General features: G+C 37.4%; 1 protein-coding gene and 1 non-coding gene across 3 annotated transcripts in view; one reads left to right on the top strand and one right to left on the bottom strand.

The window, feature by feature from the left end:
- The first annotated feature begins 389 nt into the window (after positions 1–389).
- trnaq-uug lies at positions 390–461 on the top strand. Its single transcript has one exon. It is a non-coding gene; the product is annotated as a tRNA-Gln (tRNA).
- A 579-nt stretch (positions 462–1,040) lies between these two features.
- calcrl2 (calcitonin receptor-like 2) overlaps positions 1,041–22,017 on the bottom strand; it is a 29,807-nt gene continuing 8,830 nt past the window's right edge. For both annotated transcript variants that reach the window (XM_044212904.1, XM_044212905.1), the window contains exons 2-13: positions 13,326–13,383; positions 12,726–12,900; positions 9,855–9,962; positions 9,316–9,428; positions 8,557–8,648; positions 7,902–8,031; positions 7,491–7,644; positions 6,661–6,721; positions 6,258–6,324; positions 5,211–5,429; positions 4,570–4,611; positions 1,041–4,363 (exon numbers count right to left, since the gene is read on the bottom strand). In XM_044212904.1, coding sequence (XP_044068839.1) covers positions 4,067–4,363; positions 4,570–4,611; positions 5,211–5,429; positions 6,258–6,324; positions 6,661–6,721; positions 7,491–7,644; positions 7,902–8,031; positions 8,557–8,648; positions 9,316–9,428; positions 9,855–9,962; positions 12,726–12,900; positions 13,326–13,383 — 1,516 coding nt within the window. In that variant the 3' untranslated portion in view covers positions 1,041–4,066. The remainder of the gene's footprint in view (positions 4,364–4,569; positions 4,612–5,210; positions 5,430–6,257; positions 6,325–6,660; positions 6,722–7,490; positions 7,645–7,901; positions 8,032–8,556; positions 8,649–9,315; positions 9,429–9,854; positions 9,963–12,725; positions 12,901–13,325; positions 13,384–22,017) is intronic.

Below are 22,017 nucleotides of genomic sequence, written 5' to 3'. Positions count from 1 at the left end.
AATTCAAATTCAAATTCAATGGGGCTTTATTTGCGAGGGAAACAGACGTCAACATTGCCAAAGCACGTGTGAAATAAAAACATATACATAAACAGAAGAAATGTGCTATTAAAATACATACAGATAAGTAAGAAAAGATAATAATAATAATAATAATAATAATAATAATAATAATAATAGTTATAGCTGCCTCGTTGTACCTCTGCTCAAATAAAAAACATTAATACGTTAACAACGTCTACGATATGGCAAACCTGGTTGCACAAACATTTCCCTCGGGATAAATAAAGGTATTTCTGTCTTATCTTTATAGACATGTGCCAATATGAACTTTACACAGGTGTCTCTTAAGCTTTATAAAGCGCCGAGCCATCATGGCGGTACCATCCGGTCCCATGGTGTAATGGTTAGCACTCTGGACTTTGAATCCAGCGATCCGAGTTCAAATCTCGGTGGGACCTCATCCTTTTCTTGTATGTGAAATAACAATCTGTATAGTTTTGCATGTGGACGTGTAGATTACAGCTAATAAACAGCAGCTGTGTGTCTTAACAGCACCTACATCTCTAAGTACCTCTAATTACACAGCAGTGAGAGAATCAGACAATGGTAGACTCACTACCTTGCCCAACCGTTGATCAAATAAATTCTGGTTGAAGAGGTAATTCACTGAATAATGCCAGCAAAGCCAAAAAGACTTTGGGAAGACAATCCTTACAGATTCTGTCCTCAAGCGATCTCTCTACCATAGGCCCTGCCTTGTCCTCTCTGGTCCTATACCCTGTCTACAATGAGCAACATCACAACATAAAATCTGCATTACCAGGGGGTCAAGGTGGAGCTCATTTTAACTACATGATACACTGTTAGCAAGACAATATTTCTCTCTGTAATAGTGGAATAGAAGTATATAAAGCAGTAGTGGAAATACCTAATAAGTGCAGTACAGTACTGTAACAAAGACATTTATCAACCATGGAAAATCATACTGTGGCACAGATTAAATTATTTCACTCAGAAATACAACTCACACTGAATACTACAGGTTTATGTTCAAACAACTTTATTTCCACACATAAATGGCAGTGTTAAAAATAGAAAACAAAAATATGCTTGAAATGAACATTTCTTTTGACGTTTTATTGGAATGTTTCTCAAATTTCTTTACAAATATGTCCATGAGAGCTGTTTCTTTACTGGGCAGCATTGGCAAAAGTGTACAGGTGGGAGCCCTGTGCAGAATGAGTTGAGAACCACCGCTCTTTAACAGAGCCTTCTCATACTCATCTGTTTTCTTACCACAATTGTGTTTTATTCCCTATACATCAGCGTACAATACTGCATCCACACTGGAACATTTGTATTCCCAGTACGTTGTGTGGGGATGCATCACACCAAAATACATTTGCTACTAGCTCACTTTCAAACATAAGACTTGACTGCTCAGTATTCCAGTGGAAACTGAAAAGGTGCTGGTACTGTAGCCTGCCAGTGTACATACAGCAACACAGTACATGAGTAATGGAAAAACTACTAAATTATATCTCTGTGAAGTGGCAGTAAATTGTATTTGTGCATGTGAAAAAAAAGCATATTGTAACAATAACACAAACCAATAGTAAAACAGCAAATTTTAACAGCCACAACAATAATGACACAGAATGTTACAAATAGTACACTATAATAAAGACAAGTCTTTGAAATTGTCTCCTTCCCATGCTGATTGAAGTGGAGAGATATAAAAAAAACATTTATGCACTAACTGGGCACAGTCTTGTTCTGTCTGCAAAAGCTACATTTGACGCAGAAACATTTTAAATTGGAATTCTAAATGGGTTGCTCTGTCTCATCTTTGTATTCATTTTAAATGTGTATTAAAGCATCATATCAGATTAAGATTTCTGGTCATATTACAATAAAATTCATGTCATAATAGAAAGTAAAGGTTGTAGGAAATTAAATAAATAACAATTCTGCACCAGTAATGCTCCTGTACTCAAAGCTCTGCTCCCAATTTGAATAAGGAGAGATGTAACCCATAATGTTCAGCACATTATTTAGTTCAAGGAAGTAAATCAGTTCGAATCAGATGAGGCTCAAAATTAGCTACACACTACTCTACGTACATGATTAGCTGTCATGTAGCCAGGATGTTATACTATGGAGAAATTTCATAGTTACATACAGATTGTCCCTTTTAATCTCCTACTCAACTACATGAGTAGGAGAGTCGAGTAGAGTAGAGTTATGTATATGAACTATGAAAGTCAGACGGCCTTTCAACATGGTATATTTCATGTTAAAATGAGGTCTGTTTATTTGCCATAAAAGTAAATTAGTCATTTTAGCAAACTGAAGATTTGTGTAAGCATATATAGCGACCATCAACTTTAACAAACCTAATTTACAGCAACAATGTGGGGATAAAGCGTTTCTTCTGTTCAGTGTCCAAACATTTAAGAACTAGTTTTACCATTCAAAACTGAAATATGACTTTTGATTTCAACATTACTGCCCTACAAAGGCAAAGAGCAGGAACTATAGAAACAGTGAAGTTGAGAAAAAAACGTTTAAAGTTTTCATGTTGGCTGTCAAACTGTGTAACTGATACAAAAACAATCATTGTAATAGAACCTGTAATAACTAAAACACTGCTTTTGTATAATCTTCACAAAATGCAGCGGGAAAAGGTGCTACCAACAAAATGTGTTCTTTCTTGTTAGCTTTCTTGCCCATTTTAGCTTTATTTTGATTATTTACAGTCCATAGATCATAGACATTTAGACATTAAATGTAGACTATTCTCTGTTTTATTAGGTGTCTGTCTGTCTGTACTGAAACCAATATAATTAATTAATTTGCAATTTAATAAATTTAAACATGTAATTTAAAAGTAACTGAACTGCACTGAATCATATGAATTTCACTAGAGTCAGAAGCTGATGACGGCTACTGCTCCTCTGTTAAACTGGGCACCATTAGCACGACCTTAGCTGGGTTAACGTTATCGTTTATTGTTTCTCCATCATGACTGGATTTTACTACTGCGCCATTCAGTGATATGGAGTAATCTAACTGAATAACCAGATGTCAGTTAATTATTAAATATCTATAATTGGCAGTTAAATCACTAAATAAATTTAGTTTTAGCTTTAGCTAAGGATAGCTGTGGTTATTTCACCAGCTAGCTTTAACTTGATATAGCTCTCTTGCTAATGGGTTGGCTGTCTTTTTGTGGCAGATACTGTAGTGCAAAAAGACTGATGGCAGCTTCTAAACAAGAGCACACATACACATTTCTATATAGTATTATACATTTTTATATGGTAAAACAGATGTCAAAAAGTCCAATTCAAGTTTGACCCTATTATTATAGTTATTGCATTTTGCCTTTATAGGGCAGATTAGTTCAAAGTGCTCTACAAAATGAAGCAGTGTATGTTCCAAAACGTTAAGCCCTCTGGCTTTCTGCAGGCCAGTGGCGATTACATTATCTTTCTTTGATAAAAGCAATTAAAAGAACATATAGATCACATCAGTGGGCTATGACATTCATTGGTCACAGTGGTGCACGGGTAAAGCACTCAGAAGCTTCATAAGGGAACAGATTACACAAACAAAGCTCTTCATTTGTGATATCAAAATGGCAAGTTTGGGATTTGCACCTTTCTCCATTCTAACAAAAAATACATTATAAAAACTAGGGAAAAAATAACTGAAATACCCGAGTGGACATTCCATCAACAGAACACATGTTCACAAAAAAAACATTACTATACTAGGATTACAGGATGACACCATGATATAAATTATTTTTTGATGAGAGTCCAAAAACTGGAGTTGTTACTGTAAAAATCTGTGTGTGTGTGTGTGTGTGTGTGTATGAACATCACATGCTTTTTAAGTGTTTTTCAGATATTTTGTACATACTGTACATACACTGCCCATCAGTTAACCTTTATTTTGAAAATTCACCTGCAACCTCTCTTGTTTTTTTAGTCTTGTGTCTACATGTAAGTGAGTGTGTGTTTGTTTGGCACGACCATCACCACTGCGTTTTCTCTAGTCAGACGTCCGTGGTCTCCAACTTGTTGAGCATGTCCACTTCCCCGTTGTGGCATGTCTGGCTGTTCGTCTGCTGCCCGTTGGCTTTCTGCTGCATGCTGAACAAGAAGTGGCTATTTTTGTTTTGTTCAGAAGGCGCAGAAGGCTGCTCCAAGTTGATGGTGGCACGGCTGGTTTCGGTAATGGAGGAGTTGGTGTGGTAGTTAAAGTGGTTCTTGGTGATAGGTGTTTCTCCCCAACCGGTTTTACCCCAGGCAGACTTCCACTGAGCCCACTTCCTCTGCAGCGCTGTCTGGGCCTGGACGTCAACAATGATAGTCAAGCGTCTCAATATTTTAGTTCTTTTCTAAATAAATGTCATTATATTTTTGCTCTAGTGTTAGAGTTTAGTTTAACTAGTTTTTAGTAACAGTTTACATTATCTGGGTCAAAACAACTGATCTACCTGAAGTCTCTGTTAGTTTTTAGCAGTTTAGAGTATCTTTGAAAAATGAAATATGATACCTCAGCATTGCAGAAACAGAATATAATTGCCACCATGAGTCCCTGCAAAGTAATAGGACATAGATTAAATATTAATACAGAAACAGATGTCAGTGAGATTATCCTGTAAATAGTGAATGTAAATTAATCAACAAAATCACTTTTATTTACATGAACCAAATGGTATGGTTTCTTTTTCTGTAGTTGCTGTGAATTTGAAACTGACTATCACAAGAAACCAATTTGACTAACATTAATACAAGAAGCAGTGGAATGTCCAGTTTCCAAAAGCAAGAGGCCAAATAGCACTTGTTTTTTTCAAATTCAAGAGCAGAGGGTGGCTCTATCATGCTTTGCAGTGTAATGGAAATTGTTCAAAGTGCTCTTTAGTTTGATGTCGTTGCTTAATGAAAATTAATTTAATGGTATTTAATATCATGAAAAGCCTTCATGCCAAACACCAACTGTAAATCAACTGTAATAAAACAGAAAAGGTAACATCTCATAAATTGAGACATATTCATGAAGAAAAACTTGCAGATTATTGGTGTGAATTTGTTGTAGTTAACTTCACAATAGGAGTTTGTTTAGGAGTCTCTGTGGTGAGTAGCAGCATTAGCATTTTGTTTATACTCTAATGTGCAGTTTATTGTTGACCGTACCTGGAAATGGGAGCAGATATTTATAAAGAGATCATAGATGGCCCGGCTGATGCGTCCCTCTGGCCTCCAGGGGAAAAGGATGTACTGGACACCCAGCAGAGGGATGAGGATGAGGGTGGCTCTCACCGCCTTCATGTAGGCTGTGGACTCAGCGCAGTGGGTCTCTTTCAGCTTGGTGATCAGGACTCGGACGATGTTCAGGAGAAAGAAAAAGTTCACCTACATAGATTGGGTGGGTGGATGGACAGATGGATGGGTGGATGAAATGAAAGTGGAAGAGAAGGGAGAGACAGAGATAGAAATCTGTTAATGTTACTGATATACAGTATTTGACTTGACTAAACTTGAAGGGAAGGCACATCTTTGCATATTATCTAATGCATTACAATGACTGGCCTGATGGTGGCACTATAGCAACACCTTCAAATAAAGAGCTCATGGAAGTAAGTCTCACATAACCTCTTTTCCTCTTGTCCTCTGCATGGCATTTAAATGGAGAACGCACAATATAATTTTGATGAGATTTCCTGGCAATAGTTATGTTACACCACTTCAAGGCAAACATAGTGTATTGAATTTCCATGTGAAAAACACAACCTCACAAGTTCCATTTGAAGGCAGCGTACTATATTTTGACCAGAAATTGAACAATGATGTATGTTCTTCCATTCCAAAGTTACTAAATCAAATGAAAACACCACATGTGAAGGTAAACATGTGTAAGTGCTTTCACATCTCAGTGGCATATTAATATCAGTACAGTTTGGTAGTTGTGTTTCTGCTGAACAGCCCTGCCAACAAAAACTGACTAATAACTGCCAGTAGTGTGTTGACTGTATATTTGCATATATCAACCACAGTGTTCATTTGCATTATGAGTTTCAGGTAAAAGTACTCAACCAATCTGCCTTTTGTTGTCACTAAGTATTTGAAAAACAGTTTTGAAGGTTTGAACGAACAAGATACAATCTGTGGCTGATCATTTCAAAGTAATCTTAAGTGATATAAGGGAATAGCTTATAAAATATACTTTTATTAATTACTCACAAGCAGTGCAGCTTGAATGGGCCCATGAATGATATAGAGCAGGTGTGTGTGTGAGCTGATCCAACACCTGAAACAAACACAGAGAGCAAGAAAAAGGTGAGCTCTGGGGAGCTTTCACATGCCCAGTGACATAGAAAGCCTGGGGGCTTAATTAAAGCCTGAATCATTCATCGTTACTACTATATTCAGCAAACAAAGGGCTCACGCAAATACCACTTGGCTAATCCATAACTTTCAATTCCTCTCAGCCTGAAAGTGATCAGAGTAGAAAAAAGGTAACAGGAAGGAGAGAGAGGGAGAAACCCTGGCCTGTAGTTATGTTACAGTAGACTGCATACTGTTACAGTTCCTGGTCTTGATCAGGCTTCACAGTTGTGACAATAGTAAACATATGACATCTTACTTGTCGTTAAAGAAGAGACCACGAGCCACAGCATACGTGATGGCAGGAATGACGGGAAAACCTTTGCCAAAGAGAGAGAAACACAGACAGAAATATCAGACTGACATCCTGAATCTCTACAGAGGCTTCTGCAGTTAGGTAACTGACTGTCAGTCCTGGGAGTGGGATGCCTCCTCTGTTGCTCTTTCTGAGGTTTCTTCCATTTCTTCCATGATAAAAGGGTTTTTGGGGGGAGTTTTTCCTTTTGACAGTGGTATCGATCTTCTGAACTAACTCTGGCAAGAAAGCAAATAAGCATATTTCCTAAGATGTTAAACTATTCTTTTAAGTAATTAACTTTAAATAACTTACTCAACTCAAGTGGCTATATACATTTTCAGTTATAGAAAGCTTAAGTCAGAACATTTTCAGCTACTGTACCAGCAGTGCCGGTGCCATTGCGATGGCTTTTGAATTGGTGATGTCCCAAATCTAACTTGCCCAGAGTACGTTTGAATCTCAGATTTTAAGGAAGCGTACCGACATCTTCCCCTTCAGTGGAGGAATGTGAAAACACATCTCTAGTGACAAACTTTGCACAGATAGATCTCAGTATCAGTCAGAAGTCAAGGTCTGACAATTTAGGGGACACTAACATAAGAAAAACACATTTTTGAGTGGAGGGGTACTTTAAATGTTGTCTCTGTAAACATTGTTTGAATCTTCTGGGCCATATGCCCAGTGTAATTATAGGCATAGATAACATGGACACAACCACAAGATGGAAGCAGTTTGCAATGAAACACAAAATCAAGTAGTTTGGAAATGGCAGTGAAATCCTCCTGACTCACCCCATCCCACGACGTAGTACCAGAAGAGTTGCTGTTCCCCGACAAAGACGGCCACTATGATGAGCGTGTGGAGGTAGATGCCTTCACACAGCATCCAGAAGTAGTTGGAAATAGTCGTATACTGAGTAAGCACAGCCAGGACCTTACAGCTCACCTGAAGGACAGGAAATGGTAAGACTTCACTTCAAATGTGCCATAAAGAATTAGAACCAGACTTTAACCCATAAAGAATACAATTAAAAACAGAAAAACACCCAATTTGAGTAATGCATTAAGCTATGGATTATAATGCCTAATGAGCACACCATTAAGTTAAGTGTAGGACATTTTTTAACATAGGGAAATTAGGCAGCTGAAATTCATTAGTGTCATGAGATGAAATACAGATGAAAGATAAATTCAGTGGCTCACGGGGTTGCCGGCATTCATGGCTTGGTTATTGACCATAGTGAGCGAGAGCCACATTATAGTAACAATGGAGTTCAAGATGAAGGAGAGAAACATATTCTTGTGGAGGGAGATTCTCTGGCAGCTAAGACTCCTGAAAGAGAGAAACAGACAGAGAGGGAAGGAAAGGTATATTAGTTAAGGTTTCTTTGGATTTTTAAAGGCTTATACAAACATTTTTAGACTGAATTGCCATAGCTGAGAGTCTGTGCCAGAATTCAATATCAATTCAAATCTGACCATACCATTTTCTTGCCAAAAATCCCCAAATTTTAAACTATTTACTTTCCCCCCACAACTACATTCATTAGATTTTTCATAAAATGGAAAAGGCTTAGAAACATTTGGATTGTGTGACATTCACTGACTAAAACTAACAGTTGTAGAGCACAGTACATATTGCATGAAAGTGTTATTCATTATATAATGGGAATTACACTGACCAGTTGTGATTATATTGTAAACATCAATATTGTTTCCATATATTGGTCTACATACAAGTAGCTTATACCAGTTTCTAAGACATCATACACACACTGACACTGAAATAGGAAAGAAAAAGTAAGAGAAATACATTAAGTGTTGAGTCAGATCAGACATTAGAAAACACATGACTCACTTGAAGTAGGAGAAGATGATCAGACAGATGATGAGGGAGACAATAGATAGGCCATGACCCACCATGGCCAGGTAGTAGAGACTAATGGTAAACTGCAGGGACAAAAAAATGGCTTTTTCATGATAAATATAAATAAATTCACCACCTAATAAGGATGGTTATATTTTAAGTTCAAGAGGTAAACCAGCACAGTAAAGCAGTTACAGTGTTTGCATGGCTGGTGTCGATACAGTATGTTATCAAAAGCACAGTTGCCTCTTCGCAGCACAGAAGAAAGCAAAGGAAACATCTGTAGAGAATATGAGCCTTTTGGGAAAATTCAGAAAAGAAAGTGTTTCCTGAATAGCCATGAATTTAGATGCACTGAAGAAAATAAACATATTGTTGGAATGTCATGTGATGGCAATTAAATTAGATTTATGGAACAATGTCCAAGACAATCTTTACAATGACCTTTCCCACAGAAATATCTGTGTGCAGTGAGGGCTGTGAGCTTTGCCGTCCTCCATGTGGAATAAATCCTAAAGGACTTGCATGTTTAAGTCAGTATAGCGTGTACTTACATTAAAACGATTATTCCAACATAAAAAACTAGAGGTCAACAAAAAAAGATTCACAGTACATTTACACTTAAATCATCATCGTTATATTCCAATGAAAGACATTACTCTTATTTGGTCAAAGGAGCCAAACTAAATGTGTTTAACTGTGTTTAACAAATCATCTCATACACAGCAGTTTCACTGCATTGTGTTTTACCTTGAGTTTGTCTTTGGTGTAGGCCTGACACTGGGTGTAGTTAGTCCAGACTCTGTTGCTCACTGGGTGGTGGAACCACTGGCCATCAGGATTACACACTTTAGTAACTTTCTCTGTTGAAGACAACATAATTTACACAAACAAACATTTTTTACAGTTTGATTTAGGTGACTTCAAGTGCCAAATGGACAGTAAAAAATTTACTGTAAACTAACTATAATTTGCATATGTTTCTGTGTTAGTGCATGGATGTATCTGTAAGAGAGAACCATTAATTTATTTTTCATTTTCGCAATTATACAAACAAAAAGATAACCGAAGTGAAAATGTTACAGGAGCAGTCAAGACTTTGCAGGCGTTTCCGCGGCTTGGGCGGTTGCAGGCATCCGTTGCCTTCGTCTCCCTAAGTGCAACCACCCAAATTAAGAATAATATAAATATATATATATATAATACATATGAATACATACAAAAGGAAAATATAAAGACACAAAATAAACTGGTGCTTGTGTGTGTGTGTGTGTGTGTTAAGGCCTCACCAGCAGGGTCAAAGTCGAGAAAGTATGCAGGACACATCTGCATGACAGTCCCCGGAGCTGAATCCCCCCAGCACAGCCAGCCGTCCCACGTACGGTTACAGTGAGTGCCTACAGAGGGCAGTACGGACATGACATTGAACTTGCAGAAAAAGAGTGAGGCACCTAATCCCGCCATGCTTCAAAAGACCTTCTTCGCAGTAAATTGCTTGTTTATTGTACAGTGTCTCCATCCCTGGTGCTAAGTGCTAATTCCATAAATAGTACTGTATGTTCTGTACAGTCTTGCAATTTTTGGTTGAAGTTTACGTTTCTATAGGTGGTGCTGTTTGTCTGTTCAACCATTGAGGCTACAGTATCCCTGCTCATGCTAACCACCCAGTTTCCTCTATTTAAATAAAATAAAGCATAAAAGGCATCACTTATGTGGCAGAGGATTCCTCCAAGGAAAGATGTTTCTGCCACTGCATGTTTAGAACAGCAAAAGTAAAATCTGGTTCCTATATAATATAAGATATGACATATTTCTCAATAATAATGTCTTATACATAGACTACATGACTATATCACTTTATACCTAATTTAATTATTCAATTTAAATGATTAGGGGCAGCACTTGACCTTTAATGAGGAATTTTGAGGGATATAGTGTTGTCTGAAGTGAGAAGGTGTGTGAAATAACCAGAAATCACAGATTCACATTCATTTCTGAAAACCAAATAGGTTTGGATTACATTTTCAAGGAACATTTGAGAAACAACCTAGCCAAAACTGAAGTCTACTGTAACGTATTATCACTCAACACAAACTACAACAGCTGTGTAATGAGTCTGTGCTGTCAGTGGCTCACATATCAATAGAGAATCATAAAGGTAGGGAATGTTTGAAATTTTTAATAAACTCCCTTGCAGGATGAATCATATAAATGATCTATTCAACATAAATGGTGTGTTACACTTACATAGACTATGTTTCTAATTGCAGCTGGCCCACACAAAGCTTGTCAACAATAGACGGAAACCTGACGGTACCAGGTTGCACTGTGGCATGTTGGGAAACGGAGCACAAAATAACATTTCAAAGGCAGTGAAGTACTGAGCAGGAGCAACAGACATTGGGAAAGAGACAAAGGGCAAGTTTCCTTTCTTTCAGACTCACTTCCTCTCTCTCTCTCTTTGGGTGTGCACACACTGGAACCTGTTAAAAGGTTGGACAACCAGCAATGCATATATCTAAATCTGCATGTTGTAAAAAAGTTATCAGCATATGCTATATTTAATAAGCTGAATGGTTTTAAACTAGAATTTGCTAATTCCGCTGCTTACACATCTGCAAAGCACTATGAACCTAACAGTGAGAGATTAGAGTGAGCTGAAGGGACAGGCTGTTTCTGCTTTACTAGCCTTAATTTAACAATGTTAAAACAATGATGACTGCTCATTAAGCCATTTTTTCAGCCAATCATATATACAGAAGGCTGAACCACTGAAACAGAACAGTTGATTAGCTGAGAAAGTTAACTACTTTAAAGCCCCCATGTGTAGGATTTTAAAATGTGTTACTTTGGCAAATCCCTGTCATATCGAAATAGACACAATGCAGGTCACTAACTTTCCCAACCCCACACAGATCTGACCCAAGGACACTGAGATGAATGGGCTAAATGCACAACATACACCATGCACCATTTTTCACCAGGAATGACTCTTTTTTTTCTCAACAAACTACAAGTGATGCAATCAGAATGATTTGAAAGATGCTACAGTCACATTAACAAGAATAAGAGTGCAAGCAGTGCTTTGAGTTCAATGCTAATGTCAGCATGCTAACGTTTAGCAGGTAAAATGTTTACCATGTTCACCATCTTAGTTTAGTATGTTAGCATGCTAACATTTGCTAATTAGCACTAAACACAAAACATAGTTGAGGCTGATGGCACTTACATTACTTTTGCAAGTACAGTATTTGGTCACAAACCAAAGTATCAGACAAATACATTTTTTACCTGATGATGGCACTAGATTAAAAGTCAAGGGGGTCACCAAATTAATTACAATTCATCCTGAAGGGGACATGAATGGCTGTGACAGATTTCATGGCAATCCACCCAATAGTTGTCAAGACATCTCACTAAAAAACAAAAATGTAAACCTCATGGTGGCACTAATGGTCAGTCAGGGGATTACCAAAGTCAATAGGATTCATCTTCTGGGGACCGTGAATGTCTGGGTAAAATTGTATTAATAATACATCCAATAGTTATTGAGATAATTCAATCTGGACCAAAGTGGTGGACCGACTGGCCAACGGACTGGCATTGCCCTTCATAGACTCATGCTGTTATTGCAAAAAATTGCAATTATTCCAAAAAAACATAGTGGTTTTAGGTTGACATAAACCTTTAATGAGATTAATTAATTATTGCAGTGAGTGGTATCTTACTGATACAGTAAAAGCATTTATTAATTCTTCTAAAAAAAATAATTCTAAAGAATGTTTTTCCTGAGGATCATTGACTCATACTTTTCCCTCCTTTTCACATCTTTGTTTTGGATCCCAGCATGACAGTGGTGCTAAAATAGGAGCCTATGGAAATAATGGCAAGGCTATCTAAGCACAATGAAAATGGATTAGTTTTAAAAGGATATCCTGTAATTACATTTTTTTACTTGTAATATAAGTGATTAAATTTACAGAGGGAGCAATTTCATTAAAACTGCATCAGCACTGCAACTTGCAAAATGTACTTAACATTTATCTGCCATCCGCCAGAAACAAAATGTGTTAATACCATTAAGGAGATGTAAGTTCCAGCTAGATGGCTCTTATCAGCTGAACTGTGAATAAACAGAACAATAGCTACAGTCTTATCACCTTCTTCTGTACGTGATGGATCATGGATTATCTTCAGGTAGCACTCAAACTGAGCAGCCAGGATCTGGTGTCTGGACTTTCCTAGTACGGTGGATATGTCACTGAAATTCTCCTGCTGTTCCTCCATCGCCTTCTCAACAGCAACCATGGACCCCACATCCTCAGACTGGGAAACCTGGGTAAAAATTCATATACTGTATATTAGTGATGTTCAAATTATGAATATCTGCTCTTGACATAATCTTTCTTGTTAGACTCAAATATCACTTTACATTACATTAGAAACTACTACCAACAGTTCCCAGGGAAAAAAATGTGCCATTAGCATTGCAAGTTGTAGTGGGAAAATGAAAAAAAGAATATGTCTAACATATAACTAAGAACATCGCAAATGGGATTTTATGAACACATGCATGGCTAAAATATAAAGTAAAGGTGGGAAAGTACTGGAGTATGGAAAGAAGTAATACTGGATGTCAAAACCTATAGTGTACACATTCAGGGTGTCAAGTGTGTGTGTGTGTTCAGTAATTAGCTAATATTTACATAGAAAGAAAAGAAGAGGGCTATGCATCTACACGCACACATGATTGCACTCACCTCTGTGCCCAATGCCAGTGTAACTATCAGTGAGAATGTTAGGGTCCTCCACATGTTTCTAAAAGGGAAACAAGAACAAGGACAATGCAATTATTAGACATTTTTATGCCTGACTGCCAAGTAACCATATGTCACTGTTATTTATTCCAAAACTGTGGTTCTTACAATAAACAAAGTATTTCATATATACAGTATTACACAAACAAGACTAAGAGTCTATAGCCATTCTAGCAGCTCTGTGAGACTGTCCTTAAGCACACTTGTGCTTTGAGCTAAATGCTAATGTCAGCATGCTAACTTGCTCACAATGACAACGCTAACATGCTGATGCTAAGCAGGTATAATGTTTACCATGTTCACCGTCTTAGTTTAAGCGTGTTGGCATGCTAACATTTCCTAATTAGCACTAAACACAAAGTAGGCCTACAGCAGTGGTTGATGGGAATGTCATTAATTTTGCCGGTTTGGTCATAAACCAAAGAACTGGACAAATTGAAAGTCTGACCTGATGTTGCCACTGAGAAAAGAAAAGCCAGGGGATCACTAAAGTTATTACAATTCATCCTGACAGGGACATAAACATCTGTACCAAATTTAATGGCAATCCATCCAATCCAATAGTCGTTGAGACATTTCACTAAAACTACAAATTTTAACCTGCTGGTGGTACTAGAAGTTATTTCAGGGGGTCACCAAGTCATTTGGATACATCGTCTGGGAACAATGAATATCTGTATTACATTTTGTGCCAATCCACCAAGTAGATGTTGAGATATTTCACAGGATTAATACTTTGACCTGCTGGGGGCACTGGAGGGAAAATCAGGGGTCACAAAGTCAGAAGGATTCATGTCAATCCATCGAACAGTTGTTGAGATATATCAGTCTGGACTAAAGTGGTGGACCGACCAACAGACCGACATTGTCATCCCTTGAGTTATCCGCTCATGTGGCTAAAAATGCAGCAAAACATAGGCTAGTACTAAGACAAAATTTGCACACAATCAACCACCTGATATGGTTATGGTAAAGTTTGAAACTTTAAAGACTTTATCTCTGTAACTAACATCACACACAGAATTATAATTACACATTAACACAGGGGGACAAACAAAACAAACAAAAAAACGTAATATATTCAAAGTGGAAGTCCATGACCTAATGTTTCTATTTGAGGGGCCCCACAATGCAGAAATTTACAAACACCTGTTGTAATTTTAATTAAAATAGTTTGTGTGAGTGCGTGGTCTTACAAGCGTGCTTATGTATGTTTATTTACACTATGTGTATTTTCTCATCTATCAGGACAGGAAGTTCATGCCCCACCAGTCATTCCTCTCTGCTGTCCACTCAGGGTCACAGAAACAGATGTGTGTTTATTATTATTTTGGGGCAAAAGGGCAGTGAGTTCCCTTTAGTGTTTCCTCTTTAATGAGCCAAACAAGGGTGAAATAAATACTCAGCATAAGGAGGCATAACAGAGTGAGGTGACAATGGCAGAGTCTCTAAAAACAAATACATGCTACAAAAAGCGTCTCTTTGACATGATGGGCTTTATTTACCCATGAGGGAGGAAACTGTCTACAATGTGTTTCAATGTTTGGACCTCATGGCCAGCATGACATAACATAATATATTTAGCTGTGTTCTTTAATTTTGTTGTAAATGCAATAGTTTTTGTTGTCATTCACAATGTCAGATGCTAATTTCAGGTGTTAATGAAATGCAGAATTGTGGTACATGTGCTACTGTGCATTTTGTTTGACCATGACAAAGACATGACTGTCTACGCTGGCTTTGGAGATGAAGGCAAAGGAGCCAATCAGCTTCAAATGTCGTAAACCCGGCCTTCTCTTTGGAATTGGTTCCAATGGACTACTCAGAAAAGCTGAATTTGTCTCCACAGTAGTATATCTTTGAACCTCTTTCATCCCCTTGATTATTTTCCATGATTTCAAATGTTCAATATCAACGGAATTACAGGCAAATGTATAAAAGAACTGAGAATTTTCAGTTTAATGTTGAAGTGCACACATAAAAAATTACTTATTATTAGATATTGTCAAACTTTAGGTAAAAATGTTTTATCTAGATAACTGTGAAGGAAATGTAAGTGGAATATTGGAAACATTAGGGTTTAAGTGATTAAAGCCCAGGTAGCCAGTTTGAATGTTAAAAGCAGTTACAGCTCAAATTCATGCCAAGAAGCTCTTCTTTGAGGCCAGAGTAATGGAAATATTTTGATAGTTGAGAGTATATTAAATAGAGGGGAGAAATGTGGGAAATGTGCGTCATGGGTGTGAGGGTTTCGGGAACTAGTGCTTTGAATAGTACAAAAAAAAACATTCTTCATTCTTTGTTTGAACTTGAGCTTTTTTCCTTTCTACTTCTTATCACATAGAGCAAGAGATGCAGAGTCATGATTGTTGACGAGCATATAAATGGAAAAACAAAACATAGCCCAGATTTAACTGAAACAGAGCATTTTAATAAATGATGGTTCAGTGAGGATTTAAAGCAGAATTGAATGCAGTAATGAAGTTAGCTCTTTTGACTCACTCCAACACACAAAGGTAATTATTAAAACATAGGCCTAAATAACTTCTCAGTGTTGAAGAATTTAATATTTATGTGTAGTTAACCATTCAGTAATTGTCTGGAGTGACTCATGCTTTGATGGTAGAAAGGTACAGAATGTTGCACAAATTAGAAGATCAGTATTTCATTTCTGTGTGTCAGAGGCTGTAGCTCCTGATGTGTCTAGCCTAATGTTAGCTTAGCAAAATGACCGGAAGCAGGAGGAAACTGCTAGCCTAGCTCTGGCAAAGATACATTCAACAACTATAACCCTGTCATATTTACAAGTTGTCTGTGTATATTTAACATGCCTAGAAATAGAAAAGAAGATATTGTGGCTAAACAAGCAGCTAATGGCTGGCCTGCCTCAGTCTGAAGACAACAAAATCTGCAAAACAGCACCTCCAAAGTTTCTAATTAACATGTGTAGCTTATCTTGTTTGTTTAATCTATACAAAAACTATTCAATTTTAGACTTCAGTTTTTGTATGGAATTTGTTTTGTTATTTTTGGACTGAGCCAGGCCAGCTGTTTCCCCCTATGTTTAGTCCTGTGCAAAGCTAAGCTAGCTGGCTGCTGGCTGCAGCTTCATATTTAACGGTCAGACATGAGAGTGGTATCGTATCTTTTCATCTAACTCTACCAAAAAGCAAATAAATGTATTTCCCATGTTGAACTATTCCTTTAACACTGTTTGGTGCTGCAGCTTCCTCCACCACCCCAAACCTTTTTTGGGGAGATGTTTTACAGTGTTTTACAGTGTTTGGACCTCATGGCCAGCATGACATAATATAATAGCTTCAGCTGTGTTCTCTAATTTTGTTGTAAATGCAATAAAAAAAAAAATGTTGTCAATCACAATGTAAGATGCTCATTTCAGAGCCCAGGTAGGCAGCCAGTTTGAATGTTAAAAGCAGTTACTTTTGCATATGTGGGACATAACTATGCCAAGATTTGCATATTAAGATAGTTAGAAAGGAATTTTCTCAAAGGAGACCATGAAAATAATACAGATTATATTTTAATTTCATTGGCTTATACATGAACTGATTGGCTACCAGATGACTCCTAGCATACATCCAACCATATTCAGTGAACAGGGCAGCCTTTATTTTTCATTCTCCTCCCTGTCTTGTGTGATAAAGCCTTTAATCTGATCTTTAAAATTGTTTCCCTCCAGCGAAAGACAATACAGCCATACGCTTTGGTGCTGAGCACACATTTCTGATTTTTGTATTTCACAGTACTGTGATATTTTTTCCCTTGGACTGCAGTTTGAGTTTCTGTAGGCAGCAACAACCATACACAGAGACACTCACAAACAACCCCGAAACGGATATTTATAAATGAACAATTCCATTCAATAAGAACCAAACAATGAATGCCTTTCTATCTGTTACGTACACAGTTGCCTCTTGCAATGTATTGTTCCCGATCAGGACACTGTTAATCCAAGGACACACACACTCACACATTATAATACCTTGGCAGTACTCGCTGTATGCCATTATCACCAACGAACACTGCGTACAATCTATCTGTGAACTGTAGCCAAGTAAGTTGGTGTGTCTTAGTTTTCTGGTAACAATACAAACTGAAGGTTTGGTCACTTCCATTGTCCCCTTCTTTTTATAAGTACACTGACAATAGCAAGTGAGGAAGGTACAGAAACACTCGTAAAAAAAATGAAAACAGTCCTAACTAGTGTAATATTTGATCTTTAAATGTCAATAAAATAAAGCGCACTTTACACAGACTAAATTAATGCACATATTTGTGCATGCTGATTTGTAGGGGTCTGTGTGTATATGTGTGTGTTTGATCTGTGTCTAAACTTCCTTTTTTTTCTCCATGCTGTGTGTCTGTGTTGTCAACATTCTCTGGATAAACTGTTTTTCTGTGTTAAGACATTCTCTCCCGACTGAGCAAAAAAGGAGTTTAAACTCACACACACATACATCTACTCTACCACTCTTTCTTTCTCCTCTGTTTTTTCTCTCCTACACTGTTGTCTGCCAACATTTATCATAGCCAGTCACTCAGTCATCGTCCAGCCCCACTGGCTTTAATTTAATTTAATTTAATTTAATTTCATGTCCTGTTGGTCAGTTCAACTGGAAAGTGATGAGGACACCAAAATTACACATCAAAGTCTGTTTACAGGTCTTGGGGAGTACTACTGCATATGTGAAAAAAGTTGTATAAAGCCCTTTCTGCCTCCAAAAGGAGCTGCATAAAGTCAGCCTCTGGTTCTGCTGCATTGATTTAGATAAAATTTTAAAACTGTCCATTGTGAGTCCAACAATATTATAGGAATGCTAAATTGGTGGAGTACTTTTTTTTTTACGAATTTTGTTTCTGTCTTTCTCCTGTGGCTTACAGAATACTAAATTTAAAAAGGTAAAATATCAGCTGATGTAGCCAGGTTTACTTTAAAGTGTAAGTCTAGGGATATTCAATATTTTTCTACTAACAGCAAATCCCATGAAAAGACCACAAAAAACCCCCAATGAATTGATCCTACTAACAAGTATTGCCTGTGTATGCGAAGCCTATATAGCTTATTCCTCTGTGCCTTAGAGCACCATTATTGTCCAAAAAGTGAGCCAATTTTGAGTTGATCTGGCACCTCTGGCATTTATGGCACCTAATCCGCAACTGAAAATAGTCCCCAACAAATACACTATTTACTCCTGTTTGAATTTGCTAAATAATACAGTGCCCCACTGTTTTAGGAAATGACTGAGCCTTTTTAAAAAATAATTATATTATATATTTATGACTCACTATTAAGAATTTACATCTTCAGTAGGAATGACTGCGCTTGGGGCTGAGTGCCACAGACAGGATGGGAAGATAGAAAGTATTGAGCGAAAAACTAGCACCTTGTTGATTTTGGTCTTTTTATGGGATTTGTGAACAATAAGAAAAATAGAATGTATTTTGCAACAGGGAAAGTAGGTTTTGTATTTTTCTCTTATATTTTCTGTTATTTTTCAAACACAGCCAATTTAGTTGCATAGAGATTGCATAGAGAGAAGTTCTCTCACTTTCTCACTATAAGCCATAATCTCTGCTTAAAAAAGCACCACAGCCACTGATCTACAAGTAAAGCATGGATAATTGTTGGTGTCTCTGTTAGTTGATAAATCTCCTGATACTTCAGTGTATTCCTTTAAAGGAGTTGTGATTTCTCTCTCCAGTGTGATGTTTAGGTGGTCTGAGAGCAGTCATTGTCAAACTGGAATGCATGGTTTGCTTGTCTGGTAACAGCTGTAGAAACAACACTGAGCCACGAGTACACCATGTTTAGGAGACTTAAACTAACAATAACAAATCAGAATACAGAAGAAAGTCATAAGCTATTGGCAGCTTTAATTATAAAAATATTAACACGAGTATCTATGTATTACAGTCTGCAATCTGAATGTGTCTTTTGTATGCAGAAAGCACAATCACAATGATGAAACAATCCAATTAGTTTTGGAAGCACACAAATGCACTAAAAATGCTGCCAAGCTGTGTACAAACATTAAAACAGGTTCCTATGATTGGCCTAAACTGCTACTTCAAAAGGGTTTAAGGCAAAGACGCGTACATTCTGACAAAATTAACAAGGTCTGTCTATTTAATGGAAAGAGGAGAGAGGCTTAATATTTCGTGCACAGTATATCAGTGCATCCTGACTGGTTTGAGTGGATCAAGGAGGGACACGCACACCAGAAACAAATAATATAAAGGCTTCTGTTTGAGACTCAGGGTCCTTTACTTTATATTTAGAAGCATTCCAAAGGAGACAAACCTCAACTGAGGAAATTAAAAACACATCTCCTGAGCCAAAAGTTCATATGATGCCTTACGATCATAAGACAATAATCAATGGCAGCTGTATTATGGCAGGGCTTGGTCACTAAACCTTTTTTTTCTGCTAAAACAAACATGTTTCTTAGGATTTGTTAATAAGCCAGAGGTTCAAAATTAAGAAAGAGTGGCTCCAATAATTTCCCCCTTTCTTAGTACAATGTCTTCTTCCTGGGAGGTACACTTCTCAATGACTCATCCTGAGGCTCACTAGGACGTAGTCTGATGTAGACTAGCCACTCCTGGCAACAGACAACAAAGTGTTAGAACAATATCAATAATTTAGAAAAAGCTTTACTGACTATGAGGTACTTTGGCCAGTGTTTCACCCTTTCATCTCCTTCCAATCTTTAACTATCACCACTCTTTAATATTTTATCCATTCTTAAAGTTATTTACTGATGAACTGTTGTAATTATTTGTATGCCCGCTTTCTCTCAATCTGCCTCGCCCTCTAAATCAATTAGTGACCACCCAGAATGCCTTTGGACAACATCCAAGGAATGGTAATTTTCCATTTAGAAGTCGGATGTGTGGGTGGGAAAAGCAGCATTGATTTTAACAACAGAATAAGCCTTTCCAATGGGGGGAATGAATGCAATGAGGGAATGAGACACAACACAGTATGTCTCATTCCCTCATTGCATTCTGGACTTTTGAGGTAACTGTTCTTTTGCACTGCATTTCTTCCAGTATGATTTTTCGGGTATGACACAATACAATACTGCACAAAATACATGACTGCCCTTAAATTCTGAGGTACTGACACAAAAACCTGTTTTAGATCACTGATATATCTATTATCAAATTCCACTATATCTGCTAAAAATATCTCATGTCATCTATGTTTGGTCAGTTTCCACCAGAATGGAACAACAAACCCCCCCCACCCCCCAAAAAAGCTTTAGTGGGGTTTAGAGTGAATTTTCTCTTTAAGGACCCTTAGTGTATATCTATGTAATCTTTGAATCCTGGTCTTCTTGATCCCAATTCTTTTAAAGAATGGCTAGCACTCCACATCCTTAAGCCTATCTGTGAGAGTCATACTGCTCTCATGGGTCATCAAATAGGATGATGGGAAATCCAAATATTGTTGTTGTTTATTGACATTGTTGATCGACCCTTGCACCCAGTGCAATGGACTGTAGATGCTGCTGTGACGTAAAACTGTTTTGTCCCGACCCTTGAAGCCTTTGTTGCCTGAGGTAAAGTATAAGCAGCATTAATTTAAAAGTAGGCCTACAATACTACTAATAAAGTATTAATGCATGTGTTGCCATTGTAGAAATGGAAAGGAATGGAAAGAAATGGAAATATGCCTTAACAAATGCAGTAATTGGATGGAATTGCTTTTGGGAAGTATTGCCCATTGGACTAAAAGCTTAAATGAAAAAACAAACTCTGTAGCATGAAATAGCTGACTGGAATTCTTCTGCTGCTGTCAACAACAAAAGGGAAGATATAATTTTCTAATTAAATTGTGTTATTTTTTAAGATAACTAAAACAAATATGACTCAAAGGAACAATCACAGAGTGTTGTGCTGCAGATGGGAGTGTTTGACAGAGATAAGATAAAATACCAAACATAAAACACCATACCAGAGGGAGCAGAAATACAACTACTCCAGAGCTGACCAAGAATGAGAAACAGTGGGTTTAACCTTCATTTACATGCCGTGCTTAGTCTCTTTGAAAGTGCTCATGGTGATGCAGTGAATGGACTGGTAAATTATAACCTCAAGGCAGTTATTATCAAATGGTAAACAGCTATTGCTGTGAGGACAAAAAAAAGTGGACCCTCTGCAGACCCAATACCACAAACTAGGGCTGCAACTAGCGTTGCATCAATTCATCTGCTGAGATTAATTCCAAGGGGATCTCTTCAAATTGCTTGTTTTGACCCAAATATGTCAATTTTACTATCAAAGAAGACTTATAAAACCAGCAAATATTCACATTTGGGAGCTAGAACCAAAATTGTTTAACATTTTTGCTTGACAAATGTTGACATCGACATGTTTCTCATCTGCTCAGTGATACCCATTTAGTTCAGTCAGAGTTACTTTAAGATTCAGCACTGAATTCATAACTCTGCAGTTTTCTCAAGTTCTCTCTAATAAGCTGCTCTAGTTCACTGTCTTATATGTCAAACTGTCAGAGCTCCCTCTTCTAGGTATCTAGGGACCAGGGAAGTGTGTGTGTCTGTGTGCATCTGCTCACACATTATTCCCACAGAGAAGCAACATGAACCCC

The sequence above is a fragment of the Siniperca chuatsi genome, linkage group LG10, assembly GCF_020085105.1.
Source record: "Siniperca chuatsi isolate FFG_IHB_CAS linkage group LG10, ASM2008510v1, whole genome shotgun sequence".
NCBI classification, from domain to species: Eukaryota; Metazoa; Chordata; class Actinopteri; order Centrarchiformes; family Sinipercidae; genus Siniperca; species Siniperca chuatsi.
Note: the sequence above shows the minus strand (reverse complement) of the source record. Positions and strands in the feature narration are given on the sequence as shown.